Source organism: Thermobia domestica, chromosome 10 (assembly GCF_964235325.1).
Source record: "Thermobia domestica chromosome 10, izTheDome1.hap1.1, whole genome shotgun sequence".
NCBI lineage: Eukaryota > Metazoa > Arthropoda > Insecta > Zygentoma > Lepismatidae > Thermobia > Thermobia domestica.
Window position 1 is genome coordinate 155,829,532 of NC_137463.1, and position 20,312 is coordinate 155,849,843.

The 20,312-nt window shown below is 35.7% G+C and overlaps 2 protein-coding genes across 6 annotated transcripts in view; both read right to left on the reverse strand.

Moving 5' to 3' along the window:
- Positions 1 to 20,312, reverse strand: part of LOC145662786 (Ig-like and fibronectin type-III domain-containing protein 2) — a 1,216,055-nt gene that overhangs the window by 579,143 nt on the left and 616,600 nt on the right. The gene's annotated exons all lie outside the window — the stretch shown is intronic.
- LOC145661640 (uncharacterized) lies at positions 701 to 1,213 on the reverse strand. Its single transcript, XM_081726964.1, has one exon. The coding sequence runs from the start codon at positions 1,211 to 1,213 to the stop codon at positions 701 to 703; it is 513 nt and encodes a 170-aa protein (XP_081583090.1).

Consider the following 20,312-nt stretch of genomic DNA (forward strand, 5'->3'; position numbering starts at 1 on the left):
AACAAACTTCTGGAAGCTTTCTTCTTCATATGCTTTTGTATCTAAAACACAAACATATTACATATTGCTTTTATTTATTCAAAACCTAAAACACTAGACAACTAAAGCAAGATTATTATAACAAGTCAATCCTCCGTGAATGATATTGCTAAGCACAAACGCTGCTTAGGAATGTTGTTTGCTTCTCTAAACAAAATAAGTATAGAAGACTATATAGAAAAAATGAACTTATATTAAGTCATTATACTCCTGATATCGTGATAGTTCGAATTTAAAAAAAACAAAAAAACATAGAAATATAAACAATCACAATTTACTCGTCACTCGATTCAACTTGTTGTAATGTTTCTAATTGAGGAAAGCAATCGGTGCACACGGGATCCATATTCTAGAGACAAATTGGTCAGCTGCATTTCTTGCATTTAGTTCTGGTCAATCTTCGCTTTTTGTTCTTCCTACATAAACGCAGTTCCGTCGCTTTCCTGAACGTTCAGTCCTTCACCAACTGATTCTTCATCTGCTCCACTTGTTGACGATACTTTTCCAGACTCGCTTGCAAAGCAGAAGGAATTCCTTGACTTAGGAGACTTCTCTTGCAGAGCTGCTCATGCACAAGCTCATGACTTAGTTGTTTCAAGAAACGCCTCCTAGTAATTTAGCCTGACCATTACAAGAAAGATTATTTGTGAATTTATACCAGCTATATTAGCATCGAGAAAAAGACAACACACGGCCAGCCCTGTGTATTTCTAGCTACATTGAACGAGGCACACATTTTGTCCAAAATGTCAACACCTGATTTCGTCTGATTATAAAAGGTAATCATTTTTGCCTTTGCGGCAATTCCACTTGTTTCATCTATACGATCATCAAAATGCCGGCTTGATACTACTAAAACATTTCGGTTTTTCTTTGATACATAAGAAACAAGAGTAACGTCATTCGAAAATGCAAACATGCTTGACTTTTCAGACCCATACTTTAGATTCAAAAGTTCCAGTGGCAACTGTCTTTTATTTTTCTTTATGGTTCCCACATACGATAATTTCTGCACTTTCAAGTCAATACTTAGGATCAAATCGGTAAACCAATTGTCCGCAGTTAAATTTCGTCCTGTTCCAACTATGGTCTGCACTAATCTCTTCACAACATCAGCCGACTTGTTACTAATGGAATAAGGTCCGTCAGGTATTTTTCCCGCATAAATTTCCATGTTGTAAGTATAATATAATTTTGCATCAACCAATGCATATATCTTAATTCCATACTTAGCAGGTTTTGTAGGGATGTACTGTTTGAAGCGGCAACTGCCGCGGAAGCTTCCAGCTTTTTATCTATAGTAACATTAGTGGACAAAGAATAGTTCTGGCCATTTTTATGTTGAAAGTGCGAAACCCAGTGGCAGACCTGTTTCTGTGTCTGTTCCCAAAAATGTGCAAGCCATTAAGGACATGATAATGGAAGATCGTCGACTAACAGCCAAAAGGATTGCTACATGTTTGGGCATAGAAAGATTTGGTACCATTATTCATAATGATCTGGATATGAAGAAGGTTGCAGTAAAGTGAATCCCCAAAGTTTTGACGAAGGAACAGACGCAGGAAAAAGTCAGAACTTTGCGGACAGATTTGGAATATTTTGCAAGAAGTGTGGTAGTTTTTTTGGAGAAACTCGTAACTGGTGATGAAACGTGGATCTATTGTTATGATCCCGAGACTAGAGATAAGTCTAAGGAATTGAGGCACAATTCTTTTCCCCGGCCAAAAAAGTGCCGTGTGCAGAGATCTGCACAGAAACAAATGGGAACAAGCTTTCGGGATAAGTACGGACTTCTACTGGTGGATTATCTTCCAGTGGGTGCAACGATTAATGCAGCATATTACTGTGGTCTCTTGAGGAAGTTGCGCGAAAACATCAAGGACAAATGTCGCGGTAAGATTTCCAAAATTATTCTGCTTTTGCACGACAATACCTCCTCATACACAGCATCTGAAATACAAGACACATTGACCACCATAGGCTTTCAAGTGTTGCCTCATCCCCTTATTCGCCGGACCTAGCTCCATCCGATTATCATCTGTTCTCAATGGTCACCATTTTCAGAGTGTTCAAGCGGTAACTGATGGTACAGATAAGTGGTTACACAAGCAGACAAAATACTTCTATTTACAATGACTTAAAAAGTGTAACGACAGATGTCGCAAATGGGGGAATATGTTACATAGTGTGGGAGTTTCAGCTTCCTAGTTCATTTTTTTTCTTGGTAAGGCTCAATCTTTATCAGCATCCCTCGACTGAATACAAGAAAGTATTGAAAAGAAGAGAGAAAAGTACGTTGTAATATTCTTAGATATTTGAAAATTACAATGTTAGACACGGGAGCCAAATGTGATAAATTTAAATATATACCAGTACGACATCATAAAAGTAAAACACAGTCTTGGTTCATACGCCCCACTTCATTTTATACATAAAAGCCACCATATTGCTGTTGTGTGGAATCCGTTCACTTCCTTTCCCAAATTTGCTAATTTTTGCCAAGCTTGTGATAGTACGTCCAAAATTCTAATTTTGTGAAACATCGACCATTGTGATCACGGAATTCAATACTTGGCGCGAATACGTAATAGTGTTTCCTCAGTGGTTTTTAAAGAGATTTATCAGTTAGTTGTATTCAATTATTTAAAGTCAGACAGAAGCATACTTTGAAGCAAAATACCGTACCATTTTTGTTGTCACAGAACTTTTTTTTTTATTTTCTTTTATGATTAAAAAGGTCTGTATAACATGAAAATGTTTCTTTGTTCATTTGATGGTTGCTCAGTGCATGTTCATTATATCTTTCCATTTTATACAAAACTAATACGTCCATATTATACATAAGGATAATGTATAGTAATTTACAACGCTGCAGTTACAACGTAATCACAGAGCTCTATCCTTTGCTGTGTAGTAATACGCAATGTTTATATTTCCGTCAATCATAAATGAACCGATTTTTGTACTCTAAAGTTTGTAATGGGTAAATTCATATTTCATGATATTGAGAATTGCGAACAACAAACTCTGCAATGCAAATAATGACAATTATTTATCTTTGTCCTCCTAATTAATGCAATATAGTACCACAACAGTAGTGCATATTTGCATTTAACTTTTACTGTTCCACACAACGTTATGAACTAATGAATTCACTTATAGATTAATTGTGGTAGAAAACTAGTGTGAAAGACACGTGCATTGTGAGCATATATTCGCGTTAGGAGTAGACCAAAATAAGTGCTTGTAGATATTGAAGCCACTTTTCTATTACGAGAGTGTTCCGTTGGTCTCTCCCCTCACAATCTATGGATTTGTTAGCTTCCTTTGTGCCTCTCTGTTGAATTCTTTAAGATCTTTCTCTCTTCGTGTTCGATTTGGCAATATTGCATGTAACGCGAAGCAGGTGTGTCCACCGGCCTTAAGTATGGATTGAATTAAAGTGTTGGCGGAGATTATCTACATCAGAGAGGGAAACAGCTGCGAACATGGAAACGAGAATACTCTCTTTCGTTATATCTTCGACAACATTTTCCTCTGCAGTAGAGTTTCATATTCTCATTAGATCTATGTACATCCCTTACGACTTTATTACTACATAGGAAACTCTAATTATCTAAGCATAACAATATGATACTTTCTATTACCATAAATTCAGCAGAAACATTTACATCAGAAGATGGGAATTGTAAGTTAAAATGAAAATTAGAAAATAATCAGACGTTTGAACATATTACTTCAAGTACACTAATGTACTTAGCATTGGGTACTTTACATCAGGTATACTACAACATGAAAATATGCACAAGTGCAAAGGTAATCGATAGGCTTTCCGTGAAGACAAAGAGATACAAAGTAACATGGCAAACTGAATAATGATGACAGGAAAAATGTTGTAAACATGTCCCTTCATCCTTGAAAACAGAGAGGAAGAGAGAGAGAGAGAGAGAGAGAGATGTTGACTCTAATTCCCTGTAAGCAATTATACATTTGTCTTCAAACACATCCAAATTGCACCCGAAAGTAATGACACCTGGAAAATAATTTTAACTGAAAACATGGATGCAAAACGAGAATTAGTTTAATAATCATGGTGTCAAAGAAACTTCCTTAACAGCCATGCTAGAGACTTGCAGTTCAGACATAAGCGTAATGTAATATTGCAGGTACATGTTATAGCAAAGGGAACATTCTGGGGTAGGTGATCTTGGTGGTGACTATCTAGGTAGCTGCCATTCAGGATTCAGATCAATTGTTTTAAGTGGGAAGAGGGCATATTACACGTCGTTTTAGGCTAGAACTTTGTGAGAAACACAGTGGTGAAATCAGTTTACAGATACAAATTCGGTGAAGAATTATAGATTCGATGCTCATAATTCATGATTCATAATAATAATTTCCGATATTTGTTGATAACTGATGATAACTGACATCATACGTCTTTAGTTGCAGGTAAATAGAAAATGGTATTGCCCAATAATCAGTGAATCCAGATCATCCTGATGTCGGGCGGGAGCAGTTCATGGAATGCCGCCAATGATTCCAACCAAAGGAATCCGCATAGATAGCCAGTGTCTCATTTGTGACTGCTGTAAATGTGATTAATCAGTTTGAACAAACGAGTTCAGTGCAAGACAGATGTCGATCTGGAGGACCAAAAACAGCAACGGACGACTGAACAGCAATGACAGTACTGTCATCATTCATAGTTACCCAAGAAAAGTTTTAGACAACTGTTCGCCGAGTATGGTGTTAGTAAGAGTTCAATGAACAAGATTACGCGAGACATAAGTGGTATCCATAGAAGATGCAAATGCAGCAATATCTCAGCAAAGATGATCTACACATGTGGATGGAATTTCGTGAGCGGTGAGTCAATCAACTGGAAATTAACCCTAAACGTGACTTTGAGCAAGATCTTCTCCATAGTGATGAGGCATATTTGATGTCGACGGGGAGATAAACAGATACAACATGTGTTGTTGGTAATCTAATAATCAACATTGAGCAAACCTGGAGCAGGGAAGGTGACTGTGATGTGGCATATAGGATACACTTATCAATGGTCCATTTTTCACTAAGGAAGGAATGAATGCCGGCGGATTACCTGTAAATGCTATGAGATAGATATCACATTATCTTCAGCGCATACGCTAGATGGATCTTTCCCAGACTTCTTCCAACGTGATGATGCACTAGCATATTTTAGGAACATTGTTGAATAGATCCTTGATATCCAATTTCGAATACATGGCTCTGGCAGACAAAGGAAAATTGAACAACCAGCCAGGTCGCCAGACATTAAAATACTTGAATTTTTTCTTTGCTTATGAAGCCTTGATAAACCCACGGTTAATGATGTTCCACGTTACATGCTTCAACTCCACCACTGAATCGCTGACACCTGAAATATTATCACTGCAGAAATGTTCAGCGTGAATGAGATGTTCATGCAAAGAACTGATTTCATTATTGTTTCAGGTAAAATTCTAGGCAAAATGATGTGCCACATAACCCCCTTCTTACTTAAAAGAATTGACCTAAATCCAATCTGGCGGCTACCAAGATGACCACTGTAAAGGTTACCTACTCCAGCAATGTTCATTTATCACATAACATGTTCCTACGATGATACATTACTTTTATCTCTGATCTACGAATCTCCAGTTCTGTTAAGTGACTTTTGGGATATCCTGTACAATATACATAATATCCATCAAACTGAAAGACAATATCAGAGGAACACAAAGTTCAAGGAGGGAAGACCTGTTCCACCTTGTCTTTTCAATACTTGCCTTGTAACTCTCAGGGACATATATTCAGGACCTTGTTTCAAATTAAAATAAAGATACTAATTTCATATTACCCTTATTCATTGATGTTGGAAACTGATTTAGAAAAACAATTCTGAAACCAATGATGGCTAAGAAGAGATCTTGTTTATGGTTCAGACAAATAACATAAAAGGCTATTTGTTGATATGGTGTAGGAAACAAAAATTTGTAGCGCAAATTTTCAGAAATGCTACCGTGTAAAAGAATCAGGAAGTATTATTTTAGAAGTATTTAGAGAACATTTTGACCGAACTATTTTTAATCTACATAGCCATATGCTTGAAAGTAATATGTTATAAGAAATTTCAATATTTTGGATTTTTAATACTTAAGCTTTTTATCACAAATGTTCCACACTATCATAGATTGAGTAGAAATAGTGTGGATTCACATAAATCAAAGAATCGATCAAACTATTATGGTCAGTTTCAAAATCAAAATTGGACTAAAGGAAACAAGTATCTTTATGACTAAGAACATGTTTAGGCTGAATAGAACAGAGAACATTATTATTTACCCTCTCCTTCTATTGTAAATGAAGTGACATACTCTAGGATCTACCTGTTTGTTTCTTTGGATTTATGTCAAATTCATTTCTACATTGCAATACATTCAATACCCATATGCATTGCCATCGTATTTTCAGAGCTCATCGATTCATCTGTATAAGTAGGGACAATTGGATGTCGGAGTTCTAACCCACTTAATGCGTACTGATGTGTTGTATATTAGGGTTAATTCCCTACAGGAAGGGTTGAAACGCTCTAAACGTTGAATAGGCCTTGTGAAGCAGGTGCACTGAGATATATGAGATCTCTTGGGTGTGCTTTTATATTTCTGAATTAACCATTCAAAGTCTACTGTTGTGAGTGTTAAAGCCAGGAGGGTTTGCATCGACTAACGCCAATCTTTGCAACATTTCTATTGCACTATTCAGTTATTATAGTGGAAATGGCAGTATTATATACATTGAAGTAAATAAAAATGTCACTGTTTCTGAACATTAGCTTTGGATTATTTTACAAATGTATAGAATAATATTTGCATGATCGGCAAAATGGCTTCGAACTAATGTTAATTGAGTATTAAAAATATACACAATCGATTTTTTGATTAAATATGGCTATTAGTTACAGCTTAAGTTACCACTCAAGAGAAAACTTCGCTATTTTAAGTATTATATTCTTAATTTACATGCATGTAGATATATATTCTTATACAAACAACTGTTAATTATCCAGTATACCAACACTCTACAATGTACTTATAAAACATGGAAATGAAATATTTGTTTAAAGTCTGGATGATTAATGAAATGATGTATGATTAATGAAATTGAATGACTGTGCAATTATTTTTTGTCCTCCCAGCGGGAATCGAATCCGAGACCATATGAGCCAAACGCGCATTTGCTAGCCATATCAGTAGGGCAGTAAGGAAGACTGCACGACATGAAGTTTGACGATGAATATAGATGTTACTTCATCATAAAGCATTAATATTATGTCATTAAATATATACGAATTGTAAAATAAATGTGTAATCGCTTCATTATTTTTACGAGTATCATTAGTCTCTATAATATTATATTATGATGTTAGTTTGATTTTTCTCTCTCAAAATTATTAATACGATCAAAAGGAATAAAATACAAGTATTTTCTGTGATAGTCAAATCACACTCGTAGTGGATGTACGACCAGCAATAATAATACTTAATTTCTTCAGAAAAGGTTAAATTAGCAGGGGAGGCTCTATTAGATAGGCACGAAGTCACGTGCATTCCCAGTTAAGAAGAAAAATAATTAAGAAAAATAGTTATTCATGTATACAAATGAGGAAAAACAAAGAAAAAAATAGTTACTTTAATATCGATTCTGCAACCTTCATTGATGTTTTTGAGAGACTGATGTTGGTATTTGTCTCTGTTCACGTGTTCTGGCGTAGTTCTTTCTAGCGACCTTCTGCCTAAGAAGACAACCCCTTAAACGCTTGCCCTTACGCAGAATGTAATCACACATTTTTTGTGATTGAAAAAAAATATTTCCCTAGTTCTTGTGCAATGGCACCAGGCAAGGGGAAGAAATGCAACGATGCCTAAGTTATGTATGCTAATGAATATTCAACACGAGCAAAGCGGGGATATAGTCCTCTACTGGCACACACACACACACACACACACACACACACACACACTACCTGACTGAATCATATTGTTTCAAGAATGAAAGGGACCTGCAGTAGAATTTCCAATCATTGTTTGTTTGCAACACTCATACACAAATTTAATATGATGGAAAAATAAAAATGCTTTCTTAAGTACTTTACGATTTCGAAATTCAAGAACACCTGATGTATTTTTAACATCTAATATAACTGTTTGTCTTATTTTTATTTCTTCTTCTTCTTTTTCTTCAAGCAGCTAGGAAAATAATTAGTTCCTGAACTACATTTTAAATTAATATACCTCTCATATGTTACTCTAAAAGTAAGTATACGAAGCCAGAGACAACTATGTAAGTGTTACATTTATAATTGAAATAAATAATTCTAAAATAACTAGAGAATAGGCAATTATCAAGTAATGAAGGGTAAGTAGTTTTATAATGCAAAAAGCTCACAAAGTTTCAGTATATTTAGTCCTCGCTAGACCTGCCGAACTTCCTGCATATTTTGAAGCTTCCTCGTGAATATATGGCTCAAACGCGTCTTCGGCAAGAGACATGAGGATTAAATTTCCGATAAGAATATGTATGGTTCAGTCTACGTTAAACAGTATGTCTGTGTTGCAAATTAATAGTCAACTGAATTTACCTTGGAAACGACTCAAATTGAATGAATACTTGGATTTCAATGTATCATATAAATATTATCATGTCCCAGTTTTAGAAGTTAATAAATATTATAAGTACACGAGAAACGAAATTAGTTAACTTTTCAGTATTATTTAGTTTTATTGTATCCGAAGAGGTTAGCGCAGGACCGTGGAGCATGGAAGCTTCTCAGCTGCTGCAAGTGACCTGCCAGTAAGGGTAGAATACCTATGATGATATGATGTATCTGTTTCAAATAGCACTCTTATGTATGTAACCGGATGATTTTTACAGAAGCGATTGAGAGGAAGGCACCTAGATTAGTAGTAGAGAGGTCAACTATAGCGCGAGAAGTCAATGGTTAGATCCCTGTCCACGTTATTTTGTGGTAGACAACATGGTATCGCATAATTTTCTTGAGGTATCTAATTTCTTCTCACATTTTCATTTTACCAATTATTTCATAATTAATTTTCATTAATTCAATTTCATTTACAGAATCCATTAAGCAAACTGTTAACATTAACTGTTTACAACATCAACTGTTTCTCACTTCTTAATAGCTTGATGGATAAATTGATTTGAGTTTAGCGTCTCTTTCAACAACCAAGCTATATTAGACATGGATCTATAGCTTAACATGGGATCCAAACTACAAGAGCTTCCACCGGGAATCGAACTGCGTCTCCTGCGCAAATACCTATACGCTACCTATATATCTACTAGAAAGCTCTTGAGTAACTTGAATTATTTTGTGCTGAGAAAGAATGTAAAGTTAAATTATAAATTCCGAATGTAAGACATACTGGATATATGATTATAGACTGGTATTTTTTCCCAGAAGCGTACGAAAAACTTCACCAAGGGGAAGGAGATCCAAGGTTCCAGGTTAATTTCAAGTGCTTGTATACATATTTTAATGTAATACATGCTTATTGTTTGCATAACATCTTGCTCAAGGAGGGGTTCAAACCCTGAAATTCCCCTTGCGCACGCCATTGTTTCACTCAACATCAGAACTTAAAAATACTACCTTCTAAGCAAAACATTAGTGGAGGCCCTAAACCCGGGAGATGATTTAGCGACGTCGAAGAAGAGAATGCAAAGCTCTTTCACCATCATGCCGATGTCACTTACCTCTTGTAGAACTCTAGAGACACCAGTGAACACAAGCATCAAACAGGTTACTCTTGATATCAAAACAAAGTACAATCTCAATAGTACGAGTTTATATTTTTTAAGCATCCACCAGATTCTAAATCGTACTCACTGAATAAGTGAAAAAGCACTTATTTAAACTCTTTCTATTTTTACTTTCAACCGACGATAAGGGAGAAGAATGTACGGAGATCGCCAAAAATTGAATTCAGGATTTCAACGATCTACAAGTTTCATGTCCCATACTTCCGCGAAAAAGGCTTTTTTGAATGTCTATCCGTCCGTTCCAAATCTTAAACTTAAAATTTTCATAGTATTCTTTAACCTCTTCAGGGAGTTTGGCACATATGTTGCCATTAATTTGAATGCTATTTTAACTGCTAAGAAAATGGTCCTCATCTGCTAAACTCTCACGTTTGTTACCTTTAACATTATTTGCACTTGTTTTATTTCCCAGTATGAACTAGATTTGCTGTTACAAACAGACCACGAGAAGGTGCAGTGGAGAGTTTCTGTAGAAAAGTTGCTTATTTTTTTCTTCTAGTGATTGTTGTTGACTATTTTTTGTGGCTAGAATTTTTAATATCATCGAATACAGTGTTTTAATCTAGTTTAAGCTGTTGTGTGTCTAACATGCGTTGCAAGCGGGGTGTTTTGAAACGTACACATTTGTGTAGAAAGTGCATTATGGAAATGCATTGCATTATGGAAATACAGTGAATTGCATTTTGTGTGAAAAGACGCTGTCACATAAATTTATGCATGTTTTCCGCGGGATAGTATCTTTTGCCCCTTGAAGCGATGGAAGATATCAGACAATCAGTTCGCTTAATGTAATTAACCTTAAAAACTTTAAAAGCTGTGGATCCTGGAAAACAAAACATATTACGTATGCAAATTAAATTTACACAACAAAAAATAACATGGATAGTGTGACAAGCAGGGAAAGCAGAGAAACTGTTATATGGTAAGACGACAGAAGCAAAAATCACAAGCTAAATGTTTAAAGTGTATAGCAAGAAACCAAGCACCCGAGTATGTGGTGTAGTGGATAACGTACTAACCTATCAATCAGCTGATCCATGTTCGAATCTTAATATAGTGCACCTTTTGTTTCATCGAAGGAACAGCTATTACTTGTAGTATTTACTTTTATACTTTTCGTCAAAGGAACAGTCATTACTTGTAGTAGTTTCTTTCTTTTCTTCGAAGGAATAGTCATTACTTGTAGTATTTACTTTTTTTTTTACTTTTCGTCAAAGTAACAGCCATTACTTGCAGTTTTGTTTTGTCGAAGGAACATGAGTAGAGTTTCACATATGGTTTCATTCTGTTAGATTTTTTCATATTCTTGTCTAAAGTAATAATATAAGGCTGAAAGTATGATTCTCCCTAGGTAGATCAAAAGTAACGGTGTTCTAGATTTCTTTCCATTAATAAAATATAAAAATAAGGTACATCCGAAACTAAATATACAATAAATTGAAATGAAAGTAGCAAGTTGGTGAGTCACCACTGGCCAGAAAAGCAAAGCAATATAAAGTGATGCGCTTTCAAATGCCTGTCGTATCCCTGTCTTAATTGTGAAATGAACACACTTTAAAAAAAAAAAAAAAAAAAAAAAAAAAAAAAAAAAAAACAGTTATCAATGAAGTATTGGTCTGTGTGAAAACATAAAGAGAAGAGGAACGAAACAATATTAGTATATTTTGTTTTTATTATTAGATGTTTCAGTATGTTAATAAAGAAAATTATATTCACTATTTAATGAGAATATGATTAATAAACTAGTGTTCATACCGAGTGGAAAGACAGTATGTGTTCTGCAAGGTCTTATTCTATTTGGGAATACTCACGTGAGAATGAAAAGAATGTAACATTTATGGAATCAACTATATCAAGAGATGGATTCCTGATGTGAGTTCATTTAGTTTAGGATCCCAAGCTAAGTTGTAGAACCATATCTCATATAGTCTCAGTGCTGAAAGGGATGTTACACACCCAATGAACCAACTGATCAGTCTTAGAACTATCAGTTTGAGGAAAGATGATTGGTTTGTGAACTGTGAAAGGTCTCTATTAATCTACAACCCATGCATGGAACAATTCCCATGTAACTCAAAATAGATTAGTCACAAATCTGTACACAAGTTGATCGCTCGCTGAACTATTGTGACCTAAAGAATAATTAAACTTGATTTGAGCTTACTAAAATTGCGCTTCTAGGTTCCTAATACGGGTTCAAAAGATCCGTAAATATATTCTAAAAATCAAAAACTAGAATATACGATTCGTTTAAAAATATAGGCTGGAGGAAGCTTTGAAGGTTAGACACGAACTAGTTGAAGTGCTCATTCTTCGAACTAGAACAATAAATTTATGGAAATATTATTTGCGAAATATTCAAACCTCTTCCCCAATAGAATAGCATATCAATCGAAGTGAAATGAAACAAAATCCAAGTGAATCCAACTGCTAAAAATCTTCTAGATTTATTGTAAACAGCTAAACTACTTACTCACTGGCCAGTTTTTGAACACATAATGCAAAATTAAGTTATTGTAGCAGTTGCCTTGCTTTCTTTGCTAGAGTTGGAATTTGCGAAAAGGTTTGGACCATGTTGTCACAGATATGTAAGGAGGAGTACAAATGCCGAGTTTCATCTTTCTATGATGAGAGATTTGTCAGAAGCTCTCTTTTTTGGAGTATATTTTTAATACTCCTTTCCTCGCTTAGAACATGTCTTATATGAAAGTAACATGAGAAAATCCCGGCCAGAGTTAACTACCAAGTGGAAATCAGAATTTGGTAATGGAACTTCGGGGACATCCTTCGCGAAAGACACACATTTAAAGTGTTAATATTACAAACTGAAGGAGTGCAATAGTGGGGAAAAGAGTCTTAAAGATTCCAACTCGTTCATGTACGACACGACTCGAAAATTACTGGGTGGCAGAGTTAGGATCCTCGCCTCCCGTGCAAAGGGTCCTCGGTTTGATTCCTGCTTGAGTCAATTTTCTTGTTTTTTGTTTTAACCAATAAAGTATCCATTTGTAACTACAAGTAAAATATCAATTCATCATATGTTTGAAATACATAAAACAATAGAAATGTTGAAATCAGTTGTAATAACTTTGAATATTTCACGTTAACGATTAATAAAATGTAACCTATTCCGCGTTGTATATTGATGCCACGGGTTATATTATGGTTCGCACAGTCGTCGTGAAAAAATGTTCTTGACGTTTCGTGTCTATATCTGTGAACAGTATGAGAATTGACCGGATTTTGCAAGGGAGATGGGTTGTGTTTCAGACGACAATAAGGTGGCAAACTATGACAGTTGTAGCCAGAAGCGTCATTTGGGGAGAGTAGGAGGGGCAATTGCCCCTCAAGAGTTTGAGGAATAAATATACTTTAATCGATTGTTTACTAATATACTAATATAAAACGTGAAAGTCTTAGGTCGATGGTTTTCTTACCTCCCTCAAACGAAGTCTGAAATGACGTACCTGATTATAGCATACATCCAGTATTACCAAAGGGAATTTCTCCCTCATCCTACTTGTAATTCACACTGTCCACAGATATAAACTCGAAGCGTCTAGAACATTTTACACAACTACTGTGCTAACCATAATATAACTCGTGATATCAATGTATAACGCGTAATAGGTTACATTTTAATGCTAATTAATATGAATCATTGAAAGTTTTGATAACTGATTTGAACATTTCTATTGTCTTATGTATTATAAGCATATGATGAATTAATATTTTATGGCTACTTTATTGGTTAAAGCAAAAAACGAAAAAGTTCATTCGAACGGGAATCCAACTCGGGACCCTTTGCAAAGGGGTCGTAGATGCTCTGCTAGGTCGTCACTTGATAACTTTACGCATCGTGTCATATGTGCGCGAGTAGGAATCTTTAAGACGCTTTTCCTCCACTATTTCTCGCTATTGTGCTCTCCCAGTTCGCAATATTAACACTTTGAATGTGCACTACTACCTAGTGAAGGATGGACCCGAGGTTCATTTAACAAATTTAATGACATAGTGACATTTTGCACTATGATATCTGTTTCGTTAAAAACTAAAGGTGAGTATTTTATATCTAAACGAAAAAAAAAAATTAATTATATTTAGATCCAGAATGAAAGATGATGGAAGCCTATGTGCTGACCACACACAAAACAACTGAAATCCATCTGCTTGACCATGGCTACTTACAAACTACAATTGAAGAGGATTCAATTTACTTTTGAGCTGTAAACTTATTCATGGTTTGTTTTAATAGTAAAATCTACAACAGTTTTACGCTTGTAAAATTCTACTTCAGCTTGTTCGCTTGACAATAAATATATAAATAAATATTTGCAGAATATCGAATTACACCTTAAACTGTAACCATATTTTTCCTTTTTTTCTGGAGTCCTACCTGATCAATGAAAAAATAAAAAAGTAATAGGACGAAGATTCGAACACAGGTCGCGGGAATGGGAATTCTATACGGATCCAACAAGCTACGGAACAAGATACAGAAGTCATCCACTCTATACCTATGTGGCAATAACCGTAAGCTTCAGACTGTGAAAGAACGTTGATTTTTTCCTTTTTATTAAGTTTTACGATATTTCTATAGTGTCTTGTATTAACTGGAAAGAGAGAGATTATGTAGTTATCAATTTGGTTAGGAATTGAGGTTATAAAACCTTTAAAACATTTAATTAAACCACGAGGTGGTAGCAAGGAATGTGTACCGATTTCATTCCCATAGTAAGGGGCAAAAGATACTATCACGCAGAATTTTTGTCGTTGCAAAATGTCCAGAAGGAGAAGGTTAGGAGAGGAAGATTTTCTAGAAATTCTAAATTGTGTTGATTAGCTTAATAGCTCTGATTTGGATTTGATTGCAAGTGATGAAGAGAGTGATCCAAAAATTCTTAATGACCATTTGGAGGATGCTACGTACAATGATATAAGTGAAATATTGGAATCTTTCGCAGCTAGTAATGATCAACCTGAAATTTCAAAGGTAGCAGTGTCCCAGACTGGCTGCAACAGTGATAAACATCAATCTACACCCGTATCAAGACTTTGAGAAAGGACGCTGGACATTCTGATCATTCTACCTATCTGTTCTCGATACAATCTCGAGAAAGGATTCTGCACATTCCCATCAGTCTACTGATATTTCCGCGCCGCAAAGCTTGGTGAAGGATTGTGAACTTGATACAGGGACAGTATAAGGGACTTTTCACCAAGTAATGCAAGGAAACCAATATGGTACGCAAAATACGGACAACGATTTTGCAGGGAACCCCCTTCTGTCAAAGGCTCTACTAGCTTCAGCTTTTCTCAGGTGAGAATCCAGTATCGCCTTATTCATTTTATCAAATAGAAATGAATAAAACAATAAAATTGAATAAAACATATTGTTTGTAACACTGTAATTTCAACAGAAATAAAGCCATTATTTCTACAAGTTTTCTACAAGTTGTCCTTATTTTGTTATTTCTTTACATATTTTGTGAATGTCAATATTTTTACCATATCCGCAAGTACACATTTGTGGCCGTTTGAAAATGGCCTTGTGATTGGGTGGAATTTGACACTAGCGAAAAAATTTCACTTTTTATCTTTAAGATAAATGCCAATAACCAAAACACAAAAATATGAAAGAAATCCGAGTCTTTGAAAAAATTCGTCCCTGTAGAGGTTAAAAGAGATTTCCAAATTATCTTCGTACCTTCAAACAAATAAGAATAGCTCACTAAACGGCACAAGTGAATAATACCTAGTTTCTAGAAAACCGTTCCAACAATTTTGATCATAATTTCATAAATCATTAATAACTTTTTCTCTGAAAGGGGAACTTTATTCTTGGGAGTGAATTCTTTTTGCATCAATTTTCCCAAAAGCGAATTAGGCGATTTTATTTATATTTCATAAAGACTTAAGTATTAACCTGCCAATGTGGTATAACTCGTTTGTCCTTTTGAAAACTCCAAAAGAGATAATTTCAAAATAACACAAAGTTTTCTCTTGTGAAAATTCTGCCATTTTCACAGAAATAATGAATCCTAATTCTCCATTGATATTAATATGATGCATTAGACATATGTCTTATTCTATTGATAATAGCTGTGTTTCATAACAGAATAATAAAATCAGAAATATTCTTGTCCATTGTAGCACAATGTTTTTCCGATTTTAGTTTAGAATATAGATAGTATTTGCGTAATATTTATTATTCTATTGACTCTACTATTTAACCCTTTTAGGGTTTCCATTTTTTTATGTAAATTTTAGACTTTCACTCAAACAGCTACTGCTTACTTACTGTTCATCGTAGGATCATACGTAAATAAGCGGTCAAAGACAACATTACGCCATGGTATGTATAGATACCATAAACCCTAAAAGGGTTCATGGTATTTATATAGCTTTAAGATTGTTCAGTTGAAGGGAAGTATTTCCGCCTATTTCGTCACATTGCACACACTCAAAACGTGACAAAAACCTCAAAATTCGAAATAATCAAAAATACGAAAGACCTTACAGATTTACTCGTAATAAGGTAAGACATAAGGTATGAAGAAATAGGTAGGTTTTCCGTGCAGCTCATAAGGGTTGCGCCTACAGTTAGTACCAATGTGAAAGATTAAAGTCGTGGAAGAAGGCCATGTATCCACTCGGTAGCGGACGCAAAGTTCATGATGTGAAAACAAAATAATGTTTCGTTGTTAGTGTCAGTGATCATTGTACAGAACATTGTTATACATTCGTCGTTCAACAAAATAATGTTTCGTTGTTAGTGTCAGTGATCATTGTACAGAACATTGTTATACATTCGTCGTTCGTGACACATACGTAGAACTCTAATATGCTTTCATGTACCAGTCAATATGTGGATAAATAAAATTAGTTCGAAAACCAAAATTGTTATACTTGATATTGAATACATTGTACTAGACAATTCGTACTATTTATTTCGGTGGACGTTTCTTTCTGAAGGAAAGTAATCAGGTGTTGCCTTTTGGTCTCTCTGTTTCCGTCTACATTCCGCAGGACTTGTAGAAGCCTCCTTTGTGTTGTTTCCTATGACATTTCTGGAATGACAAGGAAAAATAGTCATTAGCCTAAACATTACTCGCAACAATATTACCCTACTTACATACAAATATGCCTTTCAAACCAGATCGGGCAAGAACGGGCAACATTCGGTCTCTTTCTCTAACAAATAACATCCCCTACTATCACATTCAGCAGACAATAGTACTGGACTCGGCTGGACTCAAAACTGTATATGAAATTCAATATCAAGTATACCAATTTTGGTTTTCGAACTAATTTTATTTATCCACATATTGACTGGCGCATGAAAGCATATTAGAGTTCTACGTATGGGTCACGAACGACGAATGTATAACAATGTTCTGTACAATGATCACTGACACTAATAACGAAACATTATTTTGTTTTCACATCATGAACTTTGCGTCCGCTACCGGGATGGATACATGGCCTTCTTCCACGACTTTAATCTTTCACATTGGTACTAAATGTAGGCACAACTCTTATGAGTTGCACGGAAAACCTACCTATTTCTGCATACCTTATGTCTTTCCTTATTAAATCTGTAAGGTCTTTCGTATTTCTGGTAATTTCGAATTTTGAAGTTTTGGCCAGAGTTGGAGGGTGTCTGGACCATTGTGCATTGGTCAGATTTTACTGTAAAAAGATGTTTATGGTATATCTTGGTTACGCTTTGAGCAGATGGAAAAAACAGTGCTTCCCTTTACAGTTTCCCATACCACGCAAATTTTAAATCCGCTGTTCAATTTTTATTCTATTGTTCTCGCGGAAAGAAAACTACTTGCATTATTAATTGTGAAGTTTTGTGCGATAATGGGATTATACACTGTAATAAATGGGATGTAAATGTGGCGTCTAGGAAAAGTGTGAGAGAAGTCAATATAATTGCACATTCATATTTACTACATATTACTACATAGTACTAAGTTATATACGTTAGGATCGTAAAGGACCTCTCATATAGGTACTTTCTATCTATAGAAACTGATTGCGGTAAAATTTATGGTTTTGGGAATAGCTTATGCCTCTTTGTGTCTAAGTGACTAACACGAGTGTTTCCGTGCACATGATATCAGCTTCCATTTCCGGTGAGGAAATGAAATTAAATCATTTATAAGTGTACGTCCACGCTTATATTCTACAGGCTAAAAGAAGTGGACAATGATTGATGTAAATGTTTGATAATGAAAGAATTGATAGAATTAAATGCAGGAGAATACTGAACAACCATGAGAAAGCTCACAAACACAATGTTGGTCACCACAAATTCACTTGGACTAGGACCAAACAAGGGCATTTTGCACCAGAGATAAGGTATCTTCCACTGAGCCACCGTGTCCCTTATTTGCGGTGAATTGTATCTTCGGATAGAGACTCCAGTAGTGGTTCGGATCCCAGTTTGGCAATGACTTTCGTCTCATAATCTCGTTTATAAAAAGGAATTTAAACAACTAACCAATCAACTTTTGGAATATCAGCTTATTTAATGTTGATCAGATGTCACTATGGACAGGATTACGAAAATAGAGCTTTAAGAAGCAACAAGTATTGAGAGTTACATATAGAACTATTCAGATTCCTTTGTTAAAGATTAGATCAGTGTTTTCCACTTTTGTGAAGTTAGTGACCCTATGAATGCCATGAGCACCGTTGCCATCTTAACTCAATCCACCCATATACAAGGCTGGACATAAGACTTGGCAAAACAGTCTAAGAAACCAGAAAGAGACTTAAAAACTTAAAATCAGTTTTGAAGAATATGCATTATTATTTGTAGAAATGTCTAATGAATTTTTGATAATTTGTAAAATGCATAATGGCTTTTGTCCAAAGAGAAGAAAAAATTCCAACAGGTCATACAGGGTGCGTTCACAAAGCTTCAAGACTGGTCTCAAAATAAACAAATGCATTACACATTTTTGTACAACGCTCTAAAAGTCTTCAAAATATGACATTTGGGCATCAACACACCGCTGCCAGCAGGTTTTCTATTGTTTATAGCCTCCCTGAAAGTGTTCGCGCACTAAGCTGTGAAAGGACATCATCGAAGCCGCCTCGACTGCTGGAATCGTGTCGAATCGCTTCCCTTTTAGGTCTTTCTTGATTCGGGGGAACCAAACAGTCGCTGGGAGCTTGGTCGGGGCTGTAGGCTGGATGCGGCAGTGTTGCCACGCTAAACTGAACGAAAAATTCACTTTTCTCATCTTCAAATCTTCTGTTACTAACTTGAACACAGTAGTCAGTCCCAATCCCAGTTCATCGTTAATTAATCTAACACGAAGACGATGATCAACGTTTAAGAGTTCATGCACTTTCACCAGATTTTCCTCAGTTAAGCTTCTAGCAGGTCCCCCAGGGCGGTCAAAGTGTCGGGGGTAAAAGTCTCGGGAAACGTGGGGGAACGCCGTCTCCCCACTTTCAGAAAATATCTGTGGCGTCCCCCACTTCTAAAAAATTACAATGGGCAAAGATAGGCACGGGGGACAGCGTGACGTCATGCATCCCCCTACTTTTTCAGATCCACTTTTACCCCTGAGTGTAATACATGGCTCTATAACATGAAAGTAACAGAGGTAAAGTTCTATAACACTCCCCCCTTTTCCACGAGTTTCAATCAAGAAAGTGTTTTTTAATTAATTTTTAAAAACATCCAAATAGGACGACTAAAATTTCTACCACACTGCTTCACTTTCGTCTCCTTCATGCGCGGCGCGGATGCGATCACCTAGCATAATTTGTTTTCCAGTATATTACGAATTACGAATTTTCTACTCAAAGTTCGTAGCGTTATGCGGTGCAACGTCACAGAAATAAATGGTCAACAGCATTTTTTAGGAGTCCAACACACAGTATGATTAACGTGAGATGCAGGAAAAGTCTTACTGACACTTTTGAAAATGTGACAAGTATTTGTTAAATGGTGCTGAATTGGGTAGAATTGTACCAACTTTTTCACAAAAGAGGCTGAAAATGCCTGCGTGGTACCAAGGGGCCGATGAATGTCAAAAACGGCTGAATTTGGTACAATTGTACCAAATGTGGCAACACTGCAACTGACGCTTGTGGAGCGCTTAGCTGACATCCCCTCTACTACACCCTGTCGGTAGAACGCGTCTGCGCGTGCGCCCCTACTCAGATAACACTGTCTTGAAACTTTGTGAAGGCACCCAGTAAAATCTCAAACCCCCCACCTCCCAATTGCACCTTTTTGTTCCAGCGTTCTTTTCGGAAGAAGAACGCCCTCTGCTTGGTGTTAACGCCCTTGTTGAGAACCACTAATTAATGATTACGCAGCAGTTTATATTTCAGTATTACAGCGTAATTTATGTCTACGTAGTTAGATAAAAGTGACTTACAGTTGTATTTTA

Excerpts from the sequence above, each read along its gene's own strand:
- LOC145661640 (XM_081726964.1), bottom strand. The coding sequence starts at position 1,213 with ATGGAAATTTATGCGGGAAAAATACCTGACGGACCTTATTCCATTAGT.